Source organism: Argopecten irradians, chromosome 2, assembly GCF_041381155.1.
Source record: "Argopecten irradians isolate NY chromosome 2, Ai_NY, whole genome shotgun sequence".
Classification (NCBI taxonomy): Eukaryota; Metazoa; Mollusca; class Bivalvia; order Pectinida; family Pectinidae; genus Argopecten; species Argopecten irradians.
Window position 1 is genome coordinate 53,161,985 of NC_091135.1, and position 27,169 is coordinate 53,189,153.

The 27,169-nt window shown below is 34.3% G+C and overlaps 2 protein-coding genes and 2 long non-coding RNA genes across 5 annotated transcripts in view; 1 reads left to right on the top strand and 3 right to left on the bottom strand.

The window, feature by feature from the left end:
• The window catches only part of LOC138315918 (H(+)/Cl(-) exchange transporter 7-like), a 72,221-nt gene extending 66,562 nt beyond the window's left edge, over nucleotides 1-5,659 (bottom strand). For both annotated transcript variants that reach the window (XM_069257296.1, XM_069257295.1), the window contains exon 1: nucleotides 5,609-5,659. The gene's annotated coding sequence lies outside the window, so the exon portion shown is untranslated. The remainder of the gene's footprint in view (nucleotides 1-5,608) is intronic.
• A 5,789-nt stretch (nucleotides 5,660-11,448) lies between these two features.
• LOC138316716 (keratin-associated protein 4-12-like) lies at nucleotides 11,449-12,297 on the bottom strand. Its single transcript, XM_069258374.1, is given in 1 exon segment — nucleotides 11,449-12,297. A coding segment is annotated over 1 exon segment (849 nt).
• A 2,842-nt stretch (nucleotides 12,298-15,139) lies between these two features.
• LOC138315919 (uncharacterized) lies at nucleotides 15,140-18,888 on the top strand. Its single transcript, XR_011207556.1, has 3 exons — nucleotides 15,140-15,337; nucleotides 16,416-16,610; nucleotides 17,388-18,888. It is a non-coding gene; the product is annotated as an uncharacterized lncRNA (long non-coding RNA).
• Nucleotides 18,889-20,327: 1,439 nt separating this feature from the next.
• On the bottom strand, nucleotides 20,328-25,078 carry LOC138315920 (uncharacterized). Its single transcript, XR_011207557.1, has 2 exons — nucleotides 24,721-25,078; nucleotides 20,328-22,588 (listed from the first exon to the last, which is right to left on the bottom strand). It is a non-coding gene; the product is annotated as an uncharacterized lncRNA (long non-coding RNA).
• Nucleotides 25,079-27,169: the final 2,091 nt, after the last annotated feature.

Below are 27,169 nucleotides of genomic sequence, written 5' to 3' on the forward strand. Positions count from 1 at the left end.
TAAACCACTCTATTTACAGTGATGGGGATTCGCGTGGATTTGCCCATAATAGCTTGAATTATCATTATTAGCACGAAATATATGTCAAAATTCGTTGCCTTTGTAAAATTAGAATGATCAAAAAGTGGGTACCATATTTCCCTGAATCCAACGCATAAACTGTTTTTTAACATTTTTTATAGAGATCTGATTGTCTTTTTGGAATAATCGTTAAGCATACCGTATTTGCATTAAAAAATAAAAACTTAAGAAACAGAGACAAAAGAGTCCACATTTCCGGATTACAAAATGCATTTGCAATGGAGAACGTTGAATTGTTTTGTTGCCATTTTACATTGATTCTAGATTGACGACAGGAAATGACAAACAAAAGAGTATTCCAACCAGTGAACGTTTACGTTACTTTGATATTCCAAATATAAAAGGCAAGTTGATATGATACATACAAAACAACCAAGATACCCAATGTCCCATTAAGGGACTTCATTTAAGGTTTACGGCACCAAGTCCTGATTGTGATTTGGTTCCGGCTAAGCACATAAAACATGGCCACACTTTAAAACAAGAACCTCTTTTGATGAGTCTGTCCTTCACAGATTTGTTTCACACCAAGACTTTTTTAGTCAGTATGGAGTTCACGACATCAAAACAATACTGCTACAAAACAGAATACTGATCAAATATCATAATTATTTGAAAACTAACATAACAAAAACATAGCATGTCAAATAAACAAATTACTGAATGAAGAACCAAGGGATATAAGTATAAAGACTACTGTATACAGCAGTAATACTATCTAGGCCAAATCATATGGATAATTTCCACGTAGGACAACTGCTAAGCCGACCTGCGTCCGCGAATGGCTTATGAAATGATCTGGGTTCAAGTTCACGAACATTCCTTAACTTCAAGGAATCATTTAACTCGAAATTCCCCATAGGAAAGCGATACAAACGTTAAGGAAAATCTTCAGTTAAGAGGAGCCCTCCTTCAAAACTGTAATACTTTCCTATCGGTAATTTTTAGTTAAGGAATTCCTTAAAGTTAAGGAATGTTTGTGAAACTGGGGCCTAGTATAGTAGACAATGGGCTAGGAGGGTCCCACATCCCCGAACCCATTGTTCCTGATATGAACTCTGGCCATGGATAGGTCATGAAAGACGACAGGCTAGAACAACTGTCACATTAGCACATCGACATCGAAGATGACACGCTGACTTTCGATGAAATGGATACTGATATCTCGTTTCTCATTTCGGACTGCATGTACCAGTTACCAGACATGCTGAATCACTTCAGTGGATAGAGCAATGAGAGGATAAAGCACGAACAATGATAACAATTATCATTGAGAACCAGAGAAAGAAATGCGTGACACTGTAGTAACCATCTAACATTTTGAGTATGCTATGCAGAGGAAATAAACAATGGATGTGTTTATTTTCAAAGAAACAAACGTTTTGGAAACTGTTTTTAATATTAACTGAAATACAGACTTAGCTAAGGTTACATTTGTTACGCTATCAGTCGATGTTGATTAATTTTGAGGCGCTGCTAGTCTACAAAATTTCAAACATGAAAATGGATTATGTTAGGAAATTTTGAAGTTAGGAAACTGTGACTTGTCCCACCTAGATATTCTGTCAACTTTACATTATTTTTTCTACTTATAAATCGTCAATAGTCAATGTTCTGTTTAAGAAAATTACAATTCACTAGGAAACTGCAGTGTCAGTGGGTTGGAGTTCGAAAAATAACAATCATATGCACAGCATGAGTTCGAAAAATAACAATCATATGGCCAGCATAAGTACCCGGTATGTTGTGGAAACCTTATGATTGTATAATAATAATTCTCTTTTGCATATCTATATATTTTATTGTTTTACTGATTGATAAGAGGTAACTGATTACGAATAATAGCTTGTTGTTGGGAAGCATTTTTGCTGCGTCAAGCTTAATATGAAAAAAATGCTAAAAATTACCATATTTGAGCTTAAAATCTTATTTTTTCATTTCCTGCGTACAAATTACTACATATAATGGCTTATTTGGTTCTGATATGTATTTGTTGTTCTATTGTGGTCATTTTGATACCTCATTTGTCTAATTCGGTTGAAAATTGACTATGACTATTTTTCACTTTTTAGTGAAATTTGAGATTGCGGCCATCTTGATGACGTCATACCTGGAAGATCATCACAACTTATGTAATGTTAACATTTTGATCAGTAAGTCATAAGGGTTCAGAAAATATTGGTTCGGAGATTTGGGGGGGGGGGTGAAGGTGCATATATTGGACCCTCTTAACTCATGGCCTAGATCATGCAGTAATTTGACCTGGTTTTGTGCAGTGTGTCGTCGTTTGGACATATAACGCTTATCTTTCCTGAACACCTGGTTCTATCATCTGATCTGTATTTTCTTTATTTGGTTTATTTTTCTGAGATTAGGGTTATATTCATTTGTTGTGACGTTGGCGGTTGTTGTTATTTTAGTTCAGCTTGTTAGGATGGATATGAGGTTGATATCAAACGCAGATTAATTTACAACATCTTTATGATGAATGTCTAAAAGCCGCTGAGTAGTTGTTTTTCAAGCCACTTGGTTCAAGTTTACGATAGATAAGTGAACAAATAATGATTTTATCAGGGACGAAAAATAAACGAAAAGTACACCTAGTGCTCACACAATTGTGTTATAAAGTAGATAACGAAACTTGATAATGAATTTACATTTATGGGAAGTGGAAAAGAATAATAAGGGACGAAGTTGCTGATATCAGTTTGGAAATGCGGACAGAACAAAAGAATTTAGTATCAAAACAGTCTGTATCGAACCCAGAAACCGATCTTTACACCAGGATTTCTATTGTCTCTGGGAACTTATGATCAATATTACAGTATATATTTGGCATCTGCTATTTACATGTAGCTAAAAATAACCAAAAAAATAAATACATGAATATGTTTTGATTTTTTAAAATATTTTGCTAGCAATTCATTAAAAATCACTAAAATCATGTAAAACATTAAATGTTTTGAAATCCACAAAATAATTATTGCTTATCATAGCTTGCAGAGTTTTAATTACTTATACTAATTTACACAATGTCATATTTGAGATCCAAATGTTTACCAATATCACGATTCATATTACAAGGGATGTTATGTAACGTTTATTTAAATTACTTTCTCTATTATCAATAACACAACATTTTTTAGATCTTCAAGAATAGCTGAATCCTCTGGGACTTCAATCATTTTGATTATTAATCAGTATAATCAGTTAGTCTATCGCATGTGTCAACGATCGATGTCATTATGAGGGGTATAAACTGACTCGTCATGTACCTTGACCTTATATGTCAATATTGAGGTGTCTGGTCTCACCTAACAGATCTTGACCTTAACATTACGTCATAAATGTAAATGAAGCCGATTGGCTGTATCTATAATATTGACATACAATGTTGACATTTGAGTTTGATAAGGTATGTAAGTATTAACATTCAAATGTGTACGTACGTCGATCAGATGCTCAGCATTATCAGACAATGGACGTCTATGACTATTCGGGTGACCTACATGTTATATGACGACCTTGACTGTTGGTCTCTATCCTGGAGGTGTCCTTATATCGTTACATAACAATATATTATCACACTATCGTCACATTCAGCCGAGTAACTGTTAATGGAAAATCTGTGAAATTTTGTCAAATAAATCGGAATAGATATGAAACATGTTCTTTATTTTTTCTCCTCAACAAGAAATAAATGCCCGCCAACACACCGAAAAGAGGAAGAAGGATAAAATGAAGATACTCTTTTTCAAAGGATGTTTGAAAGGAGGCAAACTGGCTTCTACTCGTCTTGTCTCTTTTAATCTCCCCATATGAGCCTTGGTAAGACTTCAAAAACAAGAGGAGGTTTTTTTAGAAACGAGTTAATACATACATACTGTAGAAGGCTACCTTTAAGCTATCCATGTGCATGAAGGTAATATTTTCCCTAAAACCCCTTATAGGTCGTTTTGCTGACCTTGGCCACAGAACAAACTCGTATTTGTATTTATTATGCCATCATAACGAATAACCAATACAATACTAAATACATTTCAAGTAATCAAGTAACATATTTTCCTTTTGTCCGTGTGGAGTAAACGAAAAGGGAAATGTTATCGTTGGGAAGACATTAAAAGAATGGATTTGTAAATAGTTACTGTGATATCCAACGAAATCCTTTATGTGCGCATGTAAATAATAATTCTGTTATACCATAATGCAATGGCGGAAGCAAGTAAAATTCTTATTCCCTACCTACTGGAATTTTGTTATATAAACTAAACTTTGCCAGAAACTCATTATAAGCAAAATAAATTTTATGTGAAATTAAAGCTATCGCAATATTTGTTTTTCCACACATTCTATTATCCAGAGATATCACTTTATGTCTCGTGAGCAGTACATCAGTTCATCAGCTGTCTCCAATTGTTTGTGAAGAAATAGTGTTGGTATTTATATGATGTTAGTAATTATGAACAGCACATCCTTGGTTTTCTGTGACTAATAATAGCTGTCAAATTTGTTAAATACGTACGTTTCGTGTCATAACTGTCATAGCTGATAAACGCTACTCCATATAAGTGTGTGTTTGTCATTGATTTTGAGATTTTATGAAGTTAGTCTGTAAAAGCGAAGACTTACAACACTTATAAGTCTTTGTGATACACATAAATGAAAAGACCTGTATAATTTTAAAAAAACTCAAGTATAACAATAATTAATTGCATTAAATTACAGTACTATTGCAACGCAAAATCATCCGAATATTCAATTTGTTTACGTAAATGTCAGCTTAATGATAGGTTTCAGATTTCTTTTGCCTCTATTACCTCTGACAACGTATGCAGTCTAGAACAAAAAGCATTGTATTTCAAAAACGCGAATGTCGAAACATGTCACCGTTTTGATGATGAAGGAGGTCGTTTTCTAGGACTATACAGAGTGCTAAATGACAACAACACCTGAATGTTGCCTGTAACACATAGTTACGTGGTCTAAAGTGTGAATCTTAAAATCAACAGCGACCTTCAAAAGTGAGATTAGAATCAGTAAAACGCCAATATTAAAAAAATGCTTAATATGTAAAAAATTATGAATTTGTTACTTACACTTATCGTTGTTTTTTATCTAACCCATATCAAAAGACACATGGGATTTAAATTCAATACCGTGTTTGTTGACATCCAACATGATACGATTCCAAAATTCATAACTGCATGTATCACATAGATTGCAAAGTCTAAAGAAAATAATATACCAATTACCTGCATGATGTGCAGTAGAATGATGCTTATTTTTCATAAAGTGATAGTTTTCCGTAAAAGGGAAATTAACAATAATAAGTCAGCGCCATAAAGATACTAAGAATCAAACAAATCAAAAGTTAATAATAAGGGATGACTAAAACAAAAATTTGCTGAAATTGATCCAGCAATTCGGCCTTATAAGGAATGAAAATGCGCTAAGGACCCTTTATCCAAAAACAACATATTATTGGACAAGTGTAATAAATTACAGATATAGTAAAGATATATCGTACCTGGTGTAGATATGTTTGGTCCGGCGATCAGCCACGGAGTGTGGACACGGGTGCTACACCTATAGGATACCTCTACAGAGATAGTGTTTATCAATAAAGGTAGATAACGATTAGCGGCCAGATAGACCACCCGCGCAGAACAGGGTGGCATATCAAACCAGAACAAGAGTGAACATATTACTGTCGGCCTAGAACATAACAACACAGATTGAGATATTTAATTTAGTTTGTTTAACGGCTGGTCTCTATTTTAAAGATGCATTTAGGACGCAAAACTGCAATACAATGGATATTTGTTACTTGACATATCCTAGAAGGTTGATCTATGTCCCATTATGTATCGCTATGACCACTTAGAAATCGACAAATTCTCAATATTGATTACATGGGGCATTAACCTGATAGTTCGACATTAAGGGATACGACAATGATGTCGAAGACCTTTGTGATTCAGGAATAGAATATAGAAACAAAAAGTCAAGGTGTTTGAATTTTGGTATACACTGTACATTGTGAACGTCTGAATGTAACTCGTTGGTCACATTGTCCAAACAGCGAATTTCGACATAGCAAAAGGTTTTTCAAAGTAAGAATCAGTTAATGAAAGACAAAGCAATGATTCAAATTAGAGATTCGTTTGAAAGCTGTCGGAAATTATACCCAGGAGCTGTGGTGGAGTAAGCGTCGCCTGATCATTGACGACAACCACGCCCACAATCTAAGTCAAATCTAAACCAAGTTACCATCCTAATTATAATATTGTAATTATCTAAATATATCTATTATCCATGCATAAATATTAAGAATGAAAGAAAATATTAACGAAAACAGTTATTTTCATAGAGTATCAATGAAATATGATTTATTAAAAAGGAATGGTCGATACATTTTATGCATTGATATTGTTAAGTCAAGAAGCAAACTGACTATCTAAGGAAATAAGTCAAGGTTTCTGTCTCCATGTCGAGATAGCAATGGTAATAGTTCACAAAGTTCACCGTAAATTCGGTCACTGTAACCAACAGTGTTGATGGGTGTACTGAAACTTAACATTTTAGGATAAACAGATCAGACATCAAGATCATGAAACAATCTTAGACTTGTGCTTAGCCTAATGAATATGACGTAACATTTTGTAACGTCATTTTTTATTGTCTAAGTCCAAATTTCAGATTGTTTTAAACTTAAGAATGTTTCATGATACTGGGACCTGCTAAATCTCGTACAGTTGAGATATAACAGCTAGTTTAGCTTGTGGTGATTTTGGACTATTTCTGCTTTGAAAATTACTACATTCTTATCATACTTGGGAAAAATACCATGAACGACATCAAGTCTTGAGGAATTTGGATAATTCCACTATATTATAAATTCAAATGAAAACAATGATAGGTTTGTAGCGTCAGTTTTGATAGTTTAATTCAATTAAAAAAGTGTGTTGATACCTTAGAAATCCATTGGTCCAATAAAACACTAGTATGGCAATTCATGAACTTTAAAACTATAGTGTTCATACTTATGTGAAAGGGAAATTTGATGGAAAACCCTCCAATTTTGAAATTCTTTTAAAACATACCTCAAATTTGAATTTTCAGTTTTTGATGACTAGCTACGGTTAGATACAATAAAGTTGTACTTTGTAGTCTCAAGAAAATGTCTTCACGATATCCAACCAGACATGTTCCAGGACAAAACTCAACGAAATGCAGTAATTGTGACAAATAAAACTTTTATTTTGTTAACGTCAGTTTTTATAAAAAAATGATAAGATTAATATTCTAACAGTACATAACATAAGTAAGATAATGTGTCCTGTCATATCGTATCACTACCACCGAAAAGTTAGAAAGCACAGGACTATTTTTTACCAGCATATCTCCGTATCCCACCAAGTCAGGTATTTGACAGGTCAAGGTAAGTTCTTTGACTATATTTGGTTTTTCTAAATATGAATCCGACCACTTTATGACTGTATACATTTGTATAAGATGTCCCTGTTAACTAGCTAGTGATCTTATCTCCAAATTGTCAAAACCAAATAGCTCTGTGTCCAATGTAGGCCCAACCTGGACACACAAGGCTTTTTTGTTAATCACACAAGCACACGCTTAAGACAACTTGACTTGATTTGACTTTTAGGTCAATGTCATCCTCCGCCGCGAGACCATGGGCTATTGAAATCGAGTCATTTCTTATCATTCACGTTAATGAATATGTAAGGAAAAAGAAAGACATTTGAAAAAGAATTAATTCTCTTTTGGATTCAATAAACAAATAATGCAGGTACATGTAAATTCAGACATTGGATAATAGGAAAAAGGAATCATTGTGATGTTTCTAAATTGGATAGGAAAACAATAAAGTACAAGAAGTTCAATATAAATCCATCAGGTGTATTGAGGTGGAAAAATAGGTCACATTCCAAGGAAAGGTAGATTCATAGATAACATGGAGAGGAAACTCCTTCATGTGGTATTTGATTGTGGAAAATATTTAAAAGAAGATGATTTTGAGCTACTATAAATGAATATCCAAAATTAAAAAAAAAAATCTATTTAGACAGTCTTATTTCTACGGCGGCGTATTAGGGCCAATATATAATTTAATTTATCTTGTACGTACAAGTTAGTATCTTGTACGTACAAGTTAGTATCTTGTACGTACAAGTTAGTATCTTGTACGTACAAGTTAGTATCTTGTACGTACAACTTAGTATCTTGTACGTACAAGTTAGTATCTTGTACGTACAAGTTAGTATCTTGTACGTACAACTTAGTATCTTGTACGTACAAGATAGTATCTTGTACGTACAAGTTAGTATCTTGTACGTACAAGATAGTTATCTTGTACGTACAAGTTACTATCTTGTACGTACAAGATAGTATAATGTTGAAACTCTCGGTATTAAAGGCTGTGGCTGATTTACTGTCACCATGGTATCGCATGAAGCTATACGTATATTACGTACCCTTTGTATAAGCCAAAGGGAAAAAAGAATACCTTGCGACATGTTGTGGAGTTGTAATGCTGTGATAAGTTTCCGAACATATAGATGTAAATGTTTATAACAGAGTATTAACTATGATCATCATTTTGACAATAATTGATGTGTGTATATATGTCTAATAAACACAAAAACATATATGAAATAATTTGTTTTGCTTTTGTTGTCTGTGCAATCAGTAAATCATTCGAATTAGGGCATAATGCCTAAAATTGTTTTCGGAGGCAGTTAATTATTTTCAATACTACTATTCTGAAGTAAAATAAATGCTCAAACTTTTCCAATAATGGCACAAGTGTGAAGTATTTAACTTTTATTACTGAAGAAAATTACGAATTTGTTTGCTCCTCTTTTTAATAGATAAAACTTATCATTCATCGGAGATGTATCATATCCATTTTATCACTAAATGTATCTTGTTATAAAACAAGCGACTATACAGTTTCCTCGGAAGGAACTATACAGTGTCAGTTTCAAAATAATGCAAGTGACTATACAGTTTCAACTCATAATCCGGCAATTTCATATTACGATTGTGAAAAAGATATTGTCCTCATTAATATATATCTATATTTTTTAATATTGTCAAATAAGTTTATAAACCTGTGATCGTACTTGAAGCAATGCAAATTAGACCGACTATCTTTAATTACGAAAAATATCAGGCGGGTGACTCAATTCTGCGGTGATGAACAGCAGTTCAACTCAACTTGTATGTACAAAATACTAAGTTGTACGTACAAGATACTATCTTGTACGTACAAGATACTATAAGTTGTACGTACAAGATAGTAACTTGTACGTACAAGATACTAACTTGTACGTACAAGATACTAAGTTGTACGTACAAGATACTATCTTGTACGTACAAGATACTAAGTTGTACGTACAAGATACTATCTTGTACGTACAAGATACTAAGTTGTACGTACAAGATACTAACTTGTACGTACAAGATACTAAGTTGTACGTACAAGATACTAACTTGTACGTACAAGATACTAAGTTGATACGTACAAGATACTATCTTGTACGTACAAGATACTATGTTGTACGTACAAGATACTAACTTGTACGTACAAGATACTAACTTGTACGTACAAGATACTAACTTGTACGTACAAGATAAATTAAATTATATAGTGGCCCTAATACGCCGCCGTCTTATTTCACATTAAATTTATAATATAAATAAGTATCAGGAAAAAAAGCAAGAAAGTTTCTAAACCACATTCGTTTAAATCTCTACAGAATTCATTTTCAAAATAATAAGAAGAGAGAAATTTACAAGATAATATACTGTCAGAAATCCGGATAGGTTAGAAAAGATAAACAACAGGTGCGCTAATTGTTATGTGTATTGATATTGTTTATCAGTGTACGTGTTAACCTACGTATCATATCTACCTTCCTTTGTCTAAATGTGATACATATTTGTCAATCGCATTTCAGACATTCATGAAATACTATTCTAAGGATAGTGAATAGTTTCATTATCAATATTGTGCTTTGTGTGTAATTAATTGCTAGCTATGTCACACATATTTGTAAGGCAGTAGAATTATCATATCATACTTATTACTACCTGTCCTAGATTGATAGCTATTCAAGCCTTGACTCCTAAAAACCCACTGGCATATTTTCGGGTGTGATTAAGCGCGTATTTTGCGGGCGATTAGTATTCGCAAAAACAAATCTACCCGAGAACATTCACATGCAAGCCTTTTACTGTAATTCGCAACAATAAATTGGCCTAAGAACATTAAAATGCATGCCTTTTACAGAAATTTTCACAAATAAATTTGCACAAGAACGTTCAAATGAAAGCCTTTTACTGTAATTCGCAAAAATAAATCGGCCTAAGAACGTTCAAATGCAAGCCTTTTAACTGTAATTCACAAAAAGAAATTTGCACAAGAACGTTCAAATGAAAGCCTTTAACTGATATTAGCGAAGTTAAATCGCCCAAGAATGTTTAAGTGCAAGCCTTTTAACTGTAATTCGCGAAGTTTAATCACCCAAAAACGTTCAAGTGCAAACCTTTTAACTGTTATTCGCGAAGTTTAATCGCCCAAAAACGTTCAAGTGCAAACCTTTTAACTGTAATTCGCGAAGTTTAATCACCCAAAAACGTTCAAGTGCAAACCTTTTAACTGTTATTCGCGAAGTTAAATCGCCCAAAAACGTTCAAGTGCAAACCTTTTAACTGTCATTCGCGAAGTTAAATCGCCCAAAAACGTTCAAGTGCAAACCTTTTAATTGTTATTCGCGAAGTTAAATCACCCAAGAATGTTCAAGTGCAAGCCTTTTAAGTTTTTAACTGTCATTCGCGAAGTTAAATCGCCCAAAAACGTTCAAATCAAAACCTTTTAACTGTTATTTGCGAAGTTAAATCGCCCAAAAACGTTCAAGTGCAAACTTTTTAACTGTTATTCGCGAAGTTGAATCGCTCAAGAACGTTCAAGTTTAAACCTTTTAACTGTTATTCGCGAAGTCAAATTGCCCAATAACGTTCAAGTTCAAACCTTTAAACTGTGATTCGCGATCGCCCAATAATGTCCAAGTGCAAACCTTTTAATTGTAATTCGCGATCTCTCAAGAACATTCAAGTGCAAACCTTTTAACTGTAATTAGCGATCGCTCAAGAACGTTCAAGTGCAAACCTTTTAAATGTGATTCGCGAAATTAAATCGTTGCGAACATGTCCTTAGCCACGAAAACACGAAAACAATTTGGTTTACAGCATGCAGCACTCCTCATACAAGTTGGTTTACAGCATGCAGCACTCCTCATACAAGTTGGTTTACAGCATGCAGCACTCCTCATACAAGTTGGTTTACAGCATGCAGCCACTCCTCATACAAGAAGGTTTACAGCATGCATCACTCCTCATACAAGTTGGTTTACAGCATGTAGCACTCCTCATACAAGTTGGTTTACAGCATGCAGCACTCCTCATACAAGTTGGTTTACAGCATGCAACACTCCTCATACAAGTTGGTTTACAGCATGCAGCACTCCTCATACAAGTTGGTTTACAGCATGCAGCACTCCTCATACAAGTTGGTTTACAGCATGCAGCACTCTTCATACAAGTTGGTTTACAGCATGTAGCACTCCTCATACAAGTTGGTTTACAGCATGTAGCACTCCTCATACAAGTTGGTTTACAGCATGCAGCACTCCTCATACAAGTTGGTTTACATCATGCAGCACTCCTCATACAAGTTGGTTTACAGCATGTAGCACTCCTCATGCAAGTTGGTTTACAGCATGCAGCACTCCTCATACAAGTTGGTTTACAGCATGTAGCACTCCTCATGCAAGTTGGTTTACAGCGTGCAGCACTCCTCATACAAGTTGGTTTACAGCATGCAGCACTCCTCATACAAGTTGGTTTACAGCATGCAGCACTCCTCATACAAGTTGGTTTACAGCATGCAGCACTCCTCATACAATTTGGTTTACAGCATGCAGCACTCCTCATACAAGTTGGTTTACAGCATGCAGCACTCCTCATACAAGTTGGTTTACAGCATGCAGCACTCCTCATACAATTTGGTTTACAGCATGCAGCACTCCTCATACAATTTGGTTTACAGCATGCAACACTCCTCATACAATTTGGTTTACAGCATGTAGCACTCCTCATACAAGTTGGTTTACAGCATGCGGCACTCCTCATGCAAGTTGGTTTACAGCATGCAGCACTCCTCATACAAGTTGGTTCACAACATGCAGCACTCCTCATACAATCAATTAAACTAATAAAAAGAATTAATGCAGATAAAAGCGACATCAATTTTGTTAAGTAAAATTATTTTCTCGTAGACTAATGATCTCGGGTTTGTGTCTGATATTTCTTTACATCGATTATAAATCTTACATAAAATGTTAAATAAAAAGTAAAAATACTGGACATCGGGAATGATGGTTGTACTCAAAATCCGAGATAAAAAAATCACAAGTGAAAAAAATTATTTACAGCCTGCTTTACTAAAGAATAAAGAAAGAAAAAATCCAAATATAAGATTCAAGGTCTAATAAGCCATTCCTGTCTGGCCATCCCTTCATTTTTAATTGCACCGTTTAAACTTATTAAATACGGTGCCTATTGAACCACTGAATCTTGCATTTGAATATTGTAAGAGTTCAATCAAAGACTAAGGCTTATCATGCGTAGAATTGAATTAGTACATCTGTATCTCTAGTATCCAGTTAATCTTATTTCTCAAAATCTGCTGATATATTATAATGATGTAACCTAGTTTTTTATGTTGTCATTCCTATTACCACTCGGACGAGAACAGATAACACGAGTACTAAAAACCAACACAGCTGTTGACGTAATGATAGTATCCCCTGACTGTGGTATATCTCTCACATACTATGTGTGAGGGATCTTTTGTATAAACTTTGCACAAATCTTGTGTGTACTTCCAGCTTTTATCTGTCCTAATAGATACTTCACATTTCAAATTAAAGATACTAGTTACACAGTAAACAGCTAACTATGTGACCAATGTCTCTCTATCTCACCCCCATGATAACCCAACACTCATCGTATTTAGTCAGTCAGATAAAGCTATATCATCTTATGCACGATCGTTCAGGTCCACAACTTGGACGTTGGTCAATTGGTTTGAAGACGTCATTATACAATTTGTTATGCGGATAAGCTTGCATAGGGAGCATACAGTGGTGTTTTTTTACTAGCAGGGACGAAATAATTTATAATAAATCCCATGTGGGGCAGTTGCTAAGTACTGACCGCTGGTCGTTGGTTTTTCTCCGGGTACTCCGGCTTTCCTCGACTAACACACCTGACACGCCCTTACATGACCCTGGATGTTGTTAGGATGTTAAACTATTAACTATAAAAAAGTAAAAATCGGATCCATAACATAATAAAACATCTGTACTATCGTTTGTTTTCCAGTATTGTGGACCTAGTTATACGGTTGTATTTTTGTTCCTTGTATCAATATGGGTATCATATTAAATAGAATCTTAAGTAACCGAGTTTTGTGTATTTAGTTATTGTTGACATATGCAGTTGTGCCTATGTCCCTTGTTCATAGGAGAGTGTCATTTGTTAAACGTAAGCACACTTAGCTGGCGAGGTTGACGTAGCTGGCTCTTGCTGACCCTAAGCCTCATAGTACCATTGGTTGTCATCATTCATACTCATCATGACCAAAGGTGGGGTCTGGTTAAATATCACACATATCTGGCTAATCAGTGTACTATTATAGCTATTCAATCGAACTACACATGTATATACTTCATCTGCATGTTTTCCCAAAGTAATTTATTGATAAATTTCAAACAATATTTTGATAGTTCAAGTATTATTACTTTGAGTGTGCTGACTCATCAGTTGCATACATACATACATGATAACAAATCAATGCCAATTGTTCGGCCAGTTATTAATAAAGGTTATTTTCATGTGTTAACCTCAACTAATAAACATCTAGATGCTGCATTATGATGCTAGAGATACGTTGGTTGGCATGCTTAAATTGCTTAAATTATTTTACCCATAGGTTATTTGTAGAATGATTTGTGTACAGCTTTGCGTTTTTATTTCGAGATATTGACAAGTTTACTATGTCTAGAACATTATTTATAAATTCTGGATTAAACAAAATCTTAAACCCACATCTGCAACACTGCATGAATACAATGCCAAGTGTTACAATACATTGACATTTATCGGAGCCCGTATGTGTAAATGTGTGACTATGATGACATCTCCATTGGGTTCAGTAACTGGATATAGACAATAACACCACATTTAAATGTGAAATTAGGGCCATGCGGATGCCTGGCGACATGTAATGAAAACATTAGATTTAGACGTGACGGTCTGGTATTAAAACCCGTCAAAATAGGCTCGTTATCATGCTCCGATGACACTTAAAATCAAATAGGAAGAGTTTTACGGTGTCAGCAGTTGTATAGTTATGGTTATTGGAAGTGTATCGAGGTGCTAATAAGCATACTGCATAGTCGGTTATTTTCGTGATTTAGTGGGTCATCGTCATCGTTGCGAAAATTTAAACCGGCTTTACATTGATCGGATATCTTACACCCCTCCCCAGTCTAACGTAACCATCATAAGATATGTATGGCATGTGAAACGTTGCAATATTCATTAAATTTATATTTTTGTTCTAAAAAATAAATATTTGTTCTTAAAAAAATAAATATTTGTTCAATAATACAAAATATACATTCAAAAAATAAATATATGTTCATAAAGAATAAATATTTATTCAAAAATTTAAATATATGTTCATAAAAAAATATATTTATTCAAAAAAATAAATATATGTTCATAAAAAATAAATATTTATTCAAAAAATTAAATATATGTTCATAAAAATAAATATATGTTCATAAAAAATAAATATATGGTCAAAAAAATAAATATATGTTCATAAAAAGTAAATATATGGTCAAGAAAAATAAAAATATTTGTTCAATCTGTATTTAGGATTATTGATATAACAATATATTTATACATTCAATGTGCCAAAATAAATATATGTTCATAAATGTTGCATTGTGGGACAGTATGTAATGACACCAAGGGCTTTCGTTACGGCGTATTTGATTGGATAAATGAAAACGAAAGTAGTCTTGATCATGGAAGTGTTTGTTTTCAAATGAAGGCTGCAGACGATTTGACGATGGAAGTGGAAATGCTATTTGTTTTGGTGAGTAAACTAAGTAATACCTACGTGTACATCTAAATTAAATGTAACTGTGTGACAGGGCACATCGTTTGCAATTGGCGTCCGACCAGAAACATATATAACGTTACGTAACCTCCCGTCAAGTAGTTCAATAAACCACAACATGTCATGTAAGACCAAGACCGTTTTCGTTTATTCGGAACAACCAGTTCGACCGTTTGTTATTGTCATTATCTAAAATGTAAATCCTGACGGACCTGCAGTTTTTTTTCTGACCGAAGGGTCAGGATGACCTATAGTCATCATGCACCGTCCGTCGGCGTCCGCCGTGCGTAAACTATTCATTCAAACGACTTCTTCTCAATAACCGTAAGGCCTAAAGTACTCATATTTGGCCTGTAGCATGCTGGGATGAAGAACTACCAAAGTTGTGAAAATGAATGACCTTGACCTACTTTCAAGGTCAAAGGAGTCAAATAGGCTAAAATCTTTGAACAACTTCTTCTCAATAACCGTAAGGCCCAGAGTACTCATTATTTGTATTTCTAAAATGAAGTATGGAAAATGTGCAGGAGGACCCATTTTTCTTTCAAATGTGCATTTTTAGAACATTTCAGTCGGCTAAAATGGGGGGGGGCAAAAAGACATGTTTGGCCCTGTCCTGGGTAACGGGGATGGGGAGGCGATTACCCCCCCTGCCCCCCCTCTTCCTACGTCCCTGCCAAGGACGTATACTTATAAATCCTTGTTATGACGGATAGAGGTCGGTGTCTAAAAAAGCGGTCTTTTTCGGCGATTCTGGCCAATGTCATAGCAAGTACCGTACAGTACAGTAGTCCCCCATTATACAGATTGGGGACACTCCCCTATATATACGCAGAATAGTCCTGCATTTGAGTAATAGTCCTGTATTTGAGGGAGTGTCCCAACCTGTTATACCGCCTATTTCCACCCTGCTGATGTACCGCTAACTCCCCAGATTCACTTTACAGCTAGTATACAAGTAATTGATCATAGAGTTAAAACATTTTTTAGGATGTTGATGAATGTTTCAGAGACTTTGTTATCCAACTATTTATGCTCCAATTTTATTTTACAGAAATAAACCCAGTATTCCTTCCAAAGGCATTGAAGCAGGTATAAACGAATTGAAAGGCAGGATCAACATGTTCGACAAACAAGAAATAACAGTAAAACTTAGAGACATTCTTGGTAGTGTTTTCAATGGTTTGCAAATTGTAGTAAAGTTCAGCGGAGAACTGGAGATGAACTACGGTGGACTTACATTGTAAAGGTATATATGGCATATCCCAATTGTAAAAAGCTTCATTTAATTTATCATTATTTTACATAAAATAAGTTTGCTTGATCAAGTTACTAAAATTAATTAGAAAGTTTCACAGATTTATTTTCGGGACAATAACTTGAGAACACAACAACAGAATTTGTTCAAACTTCATAAATTTAATTGATGGCAGGGTACATGTGTTGCTTGCAACACTTATTGTAAGCTTGTTTTGTGATAAATCTAATATAGTACTATAAAATGTTTAATAATTTTGCATAAAGCATTGGAGGTTAAGATTTAATACATGTAAGTTAGATAAAGTATCTTTACGGTAGATGAGCATCTAAAAGCAATTGACCGATCGCCAGGTGTAATATAGCTACGCCTAGTGCTCACAAACGCACGTGTTTCTATTCAATGTCGGAGCAAACATCGTAGCACACACAATACAAAATACAAAGTCACGTGCGGTTTGATTGACAGCTGGCGATCCGTCAATTATGTAATGACTATAGAAGCGTATACCAATACGGGGCTTACGAGACTTCAAAACAATGTGAGTAAAGTACAATTTACTGTGGATTAGTCCCAGCATCCGGTTATTATGATATCATGAGTTTCGCGATGTTGTGAGTAATGAACGGTAAATTGTACTTTACTCGCGTCGTTTTGGGATCTCGAAAACCCTGTATTCGCATATTGGGTTAGTGTTGAGTGTTTATATTGAGAACCAGATTTATTTCCAAAACATCCATTTTTGTATGATTTTTTTCCCCATTTCAGTTGACATCACATTTGGAGAACTACTCACATTTATAACTGGAGCGGATGAGATACTTCCTGCAGGCTTCTCAACAAAATTCCACTACTTAGAACCACCTGTTTTCAGATTACCTTAAACATCAACTGACAACTTGCACATTGAACTTTCATATTCCCAGGGATTATGATGTAGATCAACTGAAACATCTTATGATGAGAGCATTGAAAGAATGCCAAGGATTTGGGAAAATTAAATCAGTTTGAGCATGTCATTCCTGTAACAAATAATACTTTTGTTATAAAATCAATTTTTAATAATGTGACACACTTCAAATGGACTGTTATAATAAAGTTTCATGAAGCAATACCATTTACATGAAATTTCATGAAATAAAAACAAAAATAGAATATTTTGAATAACGGTCAATTGAATCAATTTAGTAATATTTATATATTTTCTTCATTCAGGGTCACAGGGGTCAAATAGGCTAAAATCTTTAAACAACTTTTTCTGAATAACTAAGAGGCCTAGAGTCCTGATATTGGGCATGTGACATGTGGGATGAAGAGCTCCCAAGTCTGTTCAAATGAATGACCTAGACCTTCATTCAAGGTCACAGGGGTTAAATAGGCTTAAATCTTTAAACAACTTGTGTATAGCTAAGAGTCCTTGAGACCTGTTATTGGACTTGTGGCTTGTTTGTATGAAGGGCTAACATGTATATTAAAGATATAGACCTTGACCTTCATTCAAGGTCAAAAATTTCATCAAATATATCAGAAACTGAACTTCTTCTATTAAAGAGTTTGTTGCATTGCCTTGTTTGTCACTACTATATTCTTTGAGGTGTTGTATTGTGCCAATAGTCAGATGACCACCAAGGCCAAATTAGCCTCTTGTTTTAAATTAGTGACCTTGACCTTCATTCAAGGTCTAATTCATCAAATGTATCAGAAAATGAACTTCTTTTGTTAAAAGAGTGTTTTGTATTGCCTCAATTTGTTTACCACTACTATTTTCTTTGAGGTGTGGTTTATCCTGCCAATAGTCAGATAACCGTTAAGACCCATGGGCCTCTTGTTATATACAATGAGTCTTAATTGTAAATTGTAAGTTGCAGAAGAGGTAGGCATTTTCATCCAATTTGGTGTGTTGTATTGTACCAATAGTCACATGACCATTCAGCCTGTGCCTGTAATTATTTACAGCACATCTTCATCCTCAAAGCAGCTTTCATAGCATGGTAGATGTAATGTCATGAGGAGCAAAACTATAAATACATGTATAACTTGTTTTCCTATGACTTTGGATATTGAAAAAAATCAAAAGATCACAATATTTGGAGTAAATTCTGTTATGTTATAAATGGTATTATTTTGTGAGCACATGTATTGAAGTTGTTTAATGAAATGAGCTATGTACAACTGCATTTACTGTGTTATGGGTCTAGATTGGATTACAAAATAAGATTTATAATTCCTTCATTTGATTTCATAAATAAAGATTTTCATAGTCAGTTTATACTTGTGTTTGCATTCCTTTATAAAACGATCTTTCTTAAAGTATGCAAATTACAAATTTTAGCTTAATACATAATTGTAACTATAAGAAAAGCATGTGCTGTAGTATGTCGTCCATCAATTGCAACATCTCCATAACTATGACAGAAAAAAATGTGATATATGGCTAGTAGTATGCTGAATAATGCACTGCCTCACATTTGGCCTTTGGTAGATCTAGAGTGTTCGCCCTTGTGAGGAAGCTAGAATTTGGGTTCTGTCCCCTGTCAGAGACGTACCAATTTTTTAGTTTGATTAGTTTAACGTGCTATTAACAGCCAGGGTCTTTTAAGGACGTGCCAGGTTTGTTGGTGGAGGAAAGCCGCAGTACCCGGAGAAAAACCACCGACCAGTACTTGGCAACTGCCCCACATGGGATTCGAACTCGCAACCCAGAGGTGGAGGGCATGTGATAATATGTCGGTACATCTCAACCACACGGCCACCGCGGTACTAAAGTCTGTAAAACTGGTACTACTCCTTCTTAACGCTCAGCATAATAGGTGTTGCTTGCAAGGCTTAAGGACTAAAAATGATATTAAATGATTGCGGAAAATTTGTTTTAATGGAAAATATAAGGACATAGTTCTTACTATAATGTTGTTGATAAACATGTACCCTGGTACCTATACACCTCGCATAATCATGCAAAAATAAGTTCTTTGATATACATCTGTAATACAAAACTGTAATTTTAATACGGATATTAAATTATAAGTAAAATGATATTTTTTTTACAAATTTAGGGCACTTGCATTTTTTAGCAAGTGACAAGAAAAATTACAATTCAAGTCCTGAATAAGCTAATGTGACTCTTCTGGTACATAAACCAGGGACAGAAGGTAACCTTCATATGAAATTTGAGAAAGATCAATAAAACATGAAAGGTGATAAACTGTCAATGTCAAAATTCAAAATGGTTGAGTGTCGGACATTTTGCTTAAAACTCCTGATCAGTCAATAAAGTGAATGGGCTTTCTAAAACTTGCAACAAAGAAAAAAACAAAATTGTATATTTCCTCTATTATTAAGGCAAATTCATAAATATATAATAGTAGGCTAAAAATATCAGAAAACTTTCAAGTTAATGCAAACTTTAAATTTTCTCACATAATAGATGTGTCTATATCTGAAAATCGAAATATGAATCTGAAAGGGTAAATTTTAGCAACAAACATTATTAACAGTCCTTTACTGTGTACTATTTCAAATTACTTAGATTGTTTATTCATTTAACATTTCACATGAAATTCTTTAATTATAGACTTAAGTAATGAATGCTTTAATAATTGATTAAACTTCATCAGGTATACTGCTGTCCACAGTTATAGTGTAACTGGGTTTGGTTAAGTCCCAGATGAAGGCGGGAGTGTTGGGATGTAATAGAGGACACAATCCGTCTTCTAAGTCATGATGGTTTATTGACAATACATGTAAGTGTGTATGTCTGTAACAAAATAAAACAAGCTCATTAAATACATGTTCACAATGCAATAATACATAATAACATTCATACTAATCATACATCCATCCATACATACAAGATCCCTAAGTAGCCCACAGTAAATTAGCATCAGATGTGAAATATCTATTTAACATACAGTAATACAGTAATATTATAAGTAACTGTAGAACAAGACATTTATGAACCATTTATAATAATAGATATTATGATAAATACAAGGGGAGACAATATTTTCCCGGAGACAATGTCTTCTCTATACTATGCTATATCAGGGTGAGACAATTCACCCCTTTACAACTATACAATAAAATACTCTAGTCTAAGGGGAGATAATCTACCCACTTAGCCACTACAACATAATACACTATCAATGCATTACATACACTTTATCTGTTTCATTCGACCCAGGGTCCTATACATTGTACATGAATAAAATACATAATGTTACAAAAAGGTCTAAACTAATATAACATCTTCATATAAAACACTAGCTTTCGATCTCTATACTAATAATGCTAGAGATCCAAATATATACTCCTTTACATCAAATGGTCCATATAAATAGACAATTACACTTAAATTCAAATATATACTTATACTTTTACACTTTCAAGTTAATTTAACTTGTTCAAAAATACATTCTGATAATTTTACCAAAATAAGACAAATAAATATACATAGTTTTCTTTATGAACATTGCACAGGATATACAATATTGCTAAGAAATATAAAAAGATGACTTACAGAAGTAGAAGAATTATATTCCAATTCCACAAAACAGCCAAAAGGTCTAAGAGCTAGACCAAAAACACAACTGCATGCTCTCATTAAAACCTTTCTGTGAACTGTCCACAGACAAAGGAAAGTGCTCCAAAGATAGAAATTTGGAAGGAAAGTTTGACCAATAAAAAAACACATTATTATATCTATAACCCAATAAAATCAATCAGCTGACTAGCCAGGTGAGTCAACTGACTGGTACCTACCCTCACCTATAATTAAATAATGCACTCATGCATCCATCCATGCACTCACTCATTCCAGGTAACATACAGGTATACAGGTAAACAAGACGGTGACATATAGACAGTACTGGGACAAGCAGGGGTGCATCTTAATTTATAACCATACATAAATACACTAATACTAATTACATAACTAATTAGTTACTTAATTAATTACATAATTAATTACCCTGCCACAATAGCTTTATTCCTGTTGTTTAAAAACATTACTTCCTTACAGTATCTCTCAAAAAAAGAGTAACAATTCTTCAGTACAACCAAACACTACAATTTTTGCAAAAAAATCATTACACCAACTGCTGCAAGGAATGCAGATACTGTCTGACAATTAGGTAAGTATCTATGCCAAACTCTGGACCGTTGCTCATTGGATTAACATTTGTTCTCAAGTCACTGAGGATTTCCTCTCTTTGTCTACCTGTAGGTAACTGTAATTCCACTTCTGGAAAATGTGGTGGAAGCATGTCTCCATTATTGGTGTACACTTCAAAGGGGTCTATTCCAAATGATTGAATGTTAGCTGACTTCATGACATCTCTTAGAGCAACACTGTTCTGTCTATGTAAGTTTAATCAATATATTCATCCACATTATGTACGGACTCCAACGTTCACCATGTTTTGTTCTAATACTATATTGACTGTAGGCTTCAGAAAATTAACTGAGAGGCGGGAGCAGCATTAATCCATGGTAAGAACTAAGAAGACATAATGGAGACAGAAAAGATCATTTTCATTCTCGACATTCTAAAACATTTGCATATTCTAAAAACATTGTTATAAAAAAAGGCTATAAAAAGTTTTTATCACTGAATAATAAACATCCCTCCATAGTCGTTTATTGCGACTGTTCAGTTGTGTACTGATCTTCCTCCAATATAACTGCCTCGGTTCGATCCTCTTTAGTTTTCCATAAACTCTTCCACTAGCACATTTTCCACTCAACGATCACCTCTTACGTTGAATCGTTGATATCCTTGATGGTAATCCATACCTCTCTACTGCTTCCGAAAATAAGCTGAGCGTAGTTTCTGCACGCTTGTCTCCAGAAACAGATAAGTGTTTCTGACAATCTCTAAAATCTTGATAGTTTTCTGCTTGCAAATTTAAGGAAAAGGTTCAGCCAATTTTCTGTGTTTTCTTTCATGTCTGTCACAATTTCTATTAGGAGATCTACAAAATATAGAATATCAACACATATACTAATTTTGATAAATATACTCTACCAAATATATATTCAAAATGAAAGATTCAAGAAATTTATTCAAAGTTGTATATTCGGATAATGCTAATATTACCACTGTTTACAAAATATAATACTATAAAATAAATAGCAGTGATTTTTATGTACATTTATGGCTGAATCACAGGGCCTCGTTCCTAATGATGCGATATATATAGGATAGGTCACGTCTACTTCCATACTAATGTAACAGGGCGAGAGTAGTGTGCCGCCAGATGGGCTCGAACCTTCGACCTCTGACTTACTGGTCCACCACTCTACCGACTGAGCTAAAGGGAAATTCCCCCTAGCGCGAACTAGAAGGCGACGATATCACTATTTACAACACTACTCCCCCCTTCAAACGTGTTCACCCCCGAACACAGAACAACCCAGGTTCTCTCTCCAAAAAAGGCTCTCAATCTCATATGGAGTGGTCTACGGCACAAAATGTAACAGGGCGCAGAGTAGTGTGCCGCCAGCCAGACTCAAACCCGCGACCCCAGACTTACTGGTCCGCCACTCTATTGACTGAGCTAAAGGGAAATTCACCCCAGCACGCAGCTGGAAGGCAACCGTAACACTATTTACAATTCTCTGTCCGAACACAGGGCCTTGTTCCTAATGATGATATATATATACAAGATAGGTCACATCTATTCCCATTTGTGTAATGTATGAAAATAGACGTGACCTATCTTATATATATATATCTAATCATTAGAAACTAGGCTCTGTGGCTGAATATTTGCTGCATTTTCCCAATTTTATGTTAATATTTTCCCCGCATTAAGAAAAACTCTCAGAAATATAAGTTTTAAGAAAGCTGCAGTGTATTGTTTTCTCAACTGTCAAAGGTACAAGCCCCTGAGCAGGGTTAAAAATCACAATACCTATGAACCTTCAAAGTCATTGGCCGTTTATACGATTATACGGTTTGATTGTTTGGACCTAGGCTACGTTCGTTTATGAATTTCAGACGGACCTGCTAATCTGATATTGTTTTCAGACGAGTCTTAACAAAGCCCTCACAGGCCTGTATAAAAACAAAAGGCCCAAGGGCCTTAACGGTCTTCTGACTACCTTGGCAATAGTCGTATAGGAAATTAATTAGATATGGTGTCATGGTTAAAAAATAAAAACACTTTGTCGGGACAATGTAAGGATCATTTCATGCAAGTTTCAGCCAAACTTAGAACAATAGAAGAAGTTCAAAATATATTTTCAAGATGGCAGGTGTGGTGGCCATCTTGGATTTCGGATCAACATTAAAATATAACAACACTTGGTCGGGACCATGTCAGGCTCATTTCATGCAAGTGTCAGCTAAATTACACTGGCAAGAACTTGATAAGAAATTCAAAATTCAAGATTTTAGAATATTTGACCCCCGTGTCCGTTATCTCATCATGCTACTGGCTAAAGATGAATACACTGGGCCTTTCGGCTAGTTTGAAGAAGTACTTAAAATATATTAGCCTAATAGACCCCTGTGACCTTGAAAGAAGGTCAAGGTCATTCATTTTCACAGCTTTGGTAGCCTTCATTCCAGCATGCTACAGGCCAAATATGAGTACTCTGGGCCTTACGGTTATTGAGAAGAAGTTGTTCAAAGATTTTAGCCTATTTGACTCCTTTGACCTTGAAAGTAGGTCAAGGTCATTCATTTTCACAACTTTGGTAGTTCTTCATCCCAGCATGCTACAGGCCAAATATGAGTACTTTAGGCCTTACGGTTATTGAGAAGAAGTCGTTTGAATGAATAGTTTACGCACGGCGGACGCCGACGGACGGTGCATGATGACTATAGGTCATCCTGACCCTTCGGTCAGAAAAAAAAACTGCAGGTCCGTCAGGATTTACATTTTAGATAATGACAATAACAAACGGTCGAACTGGTTGTTCCGAATAAACGAAAACGGTATTGGTCTTACATGACATGTTGTGGTTTATTGAACTACTTGACGGGAGGTTACGTAACGTTATATATGTTTCTGGTCGGACGCCAATTGCAAACGATGTGCCCTGTCACACAGTTACATTTAATTTAGATGTACACGTAGGTATTACTTAGTTTACTCACCAAAACAAATAGCATTTCCACTTCCATCGTCAAATCGTCTGCAGCCTTCATTTGAAAACAAACACTTCCATGATCAAGACTACTTTCGTTTTCATTTATCCAATCAAATACGCCGTAACGAAAGCCCTTGGTGTCATTACATACTGTCCCACAATGCAACATTTATGAACATATATTTATTTTGGCACATTGAATGTATAAATATATATTCAATAATCCTAAATACAGATTGAACAAATATTTTTATTTTTCTTGACCATATATTTACTTTTTATGAACATGTATTTATTTTTTTGACCATATATTTATTTTTTATGAACATATATTTATTTTTATGAACATATATTTAATTTTTTGAATAAATATTTATTTTTTATGAACATATATTTATTTTTTTATGAACAAATATTTATTTTTTTGAATAAATATATTTTTTTATGAACATATATTTCAATTTTTGAATAAATATTTATTCTTTATGAACATATATTTATTTTTTGAATATATATTTTGTATTATTGAACAAATATTTATTTTTTTAAGAACAAATATTTATTTTTTAGAACAAAAATATAAATTTAATGAATATTGCAACGTTTCACATGCCATATATGGCTATAATAAAGAATGCTAATCGTTTTGTTACCATCCCCAAAAATGTTACTTTCAAGAATTCTGTATTTGCATATTACAGAGTTATCATCCCCTGTGGGTAGGTACTGTATTAGTTGTGACGTCATGTGCGAGCGTAACGTTATACTTTTCAGGGAAACGACGTGAATTTGGCTCACAGAATAATGATGTAACAATGGATACCTACCCGGAAAATAGGTAACTCTGTTATATGCAAATAATATAAATAACACACAACCAACAATAAACAATATGTTGTTTATTTTTAACAACACAGTGATAAGAGAAATAACCAGATTTACAGTAGCTGTGTTTTATTAAGAGAGAGAGACTTTATTCCTTCGGAGCTTATGGTTCTATCCTTCGCATGTGATAATAGTGTTTGATTACTATCTTGGTATATTATTATCTGTTCCATCTGTTAATTGATAATGTACTTATAACAAGTTTCAGTTTGAGTCTTTCCCACCTCCCCATTCATTACCCCAACTCATTAAAGAAAGTGAGCAAATTCTGGAAAAACACTATTAATTGAACAAAAGTTTGGTTTCAACAGTGGGTTGACGAATGCATAATACATGTTTATCTATATTTGTTTAGCGATCACCGACCTAATAACAACAACAAAAAGATGTGTATACTCGACCGATAATACGTAATTGACAGCAGGCTTTTATAATATCCCTCTTATCCGTATAATTATCCAGAGCAGTGATGGGACACCAGAGAGATGGGGACATTTGTAAAGAGGATGTAGTTTGTCGGTTTGATAGATCCCGTGTGACGGACGGAAATGTAAAAGATGTCAGCGTTTAAAAACTAAAACGTTTCAACCAATAAGGCCATGTTCCCGATCAAAAGAAACCTGACATTTGTTTGTTTGTATGAAGTTCCGGATATGGTATCGACAGAAGCAGAACAATATCTTTGACGGACACAACATATAATGGCCTCATCAAAATGTTAAAATTGTATTTGACTAGTCAGTGATATTAAAGCGTACCAATAGTAGTGATGATAGAAAAGGACAGAATATCACAGGACACAAACCAACAGATCTGCATGGGAAAATGTAATAGCAATTACCATATTGAATACGAAATCCGAATTCAAAATTAAAACGCGGTAAATATATACTAAATATACCAAGAAACATTTCTGTATTTACCTTATATATATTTGATTTGAAAACTTGATAAAAATGACATTTTATTCATTATACATGAATAAAGATGGCGGGATTTCTGACTATTTATTCACAACAACAGACGAGATCTAAAGTTAAATGGTTGAACTACAAATAAAGAATCTTGAGTGATTATTTCATATGAGATTTTATGAAACAGTCAAAGGTTTTTTTATTATTGTTATTGTGAGCCTTGGCGAGCGAAAATTAAAACTTCGACTTTTAAATGTTGAGGAAAACGCTGATCTGTTCTAATTTTGAGGTCATTAATGCGGAATTTTTCGGCACAGTAATAGAACAACTAAGGTGTCGGTCTGGTGTGTATGGTAATATATTGAAGCAATAGCTATCCTGTTTACTTTGTTACCATATTTTGTTAACATATATCTAGATTCTGACTGAGAGAAAATGAGTTACTCTAGCCCAAACAAGCCAATAACGGGTCTAATATTACATCATTATTATTATTGATTATTATCGGAAATATTTTCTTGGAAAACTAAGAGAAAGATAAACCTGGTAGTGTTGTCACGCGGTTAATGACAGATTCATATTCAGACATTTGTGACATTATTTATTTGTTTTAATCTACCCGGACATACTAAACATCCTAAATTTAGAAGTAGAACG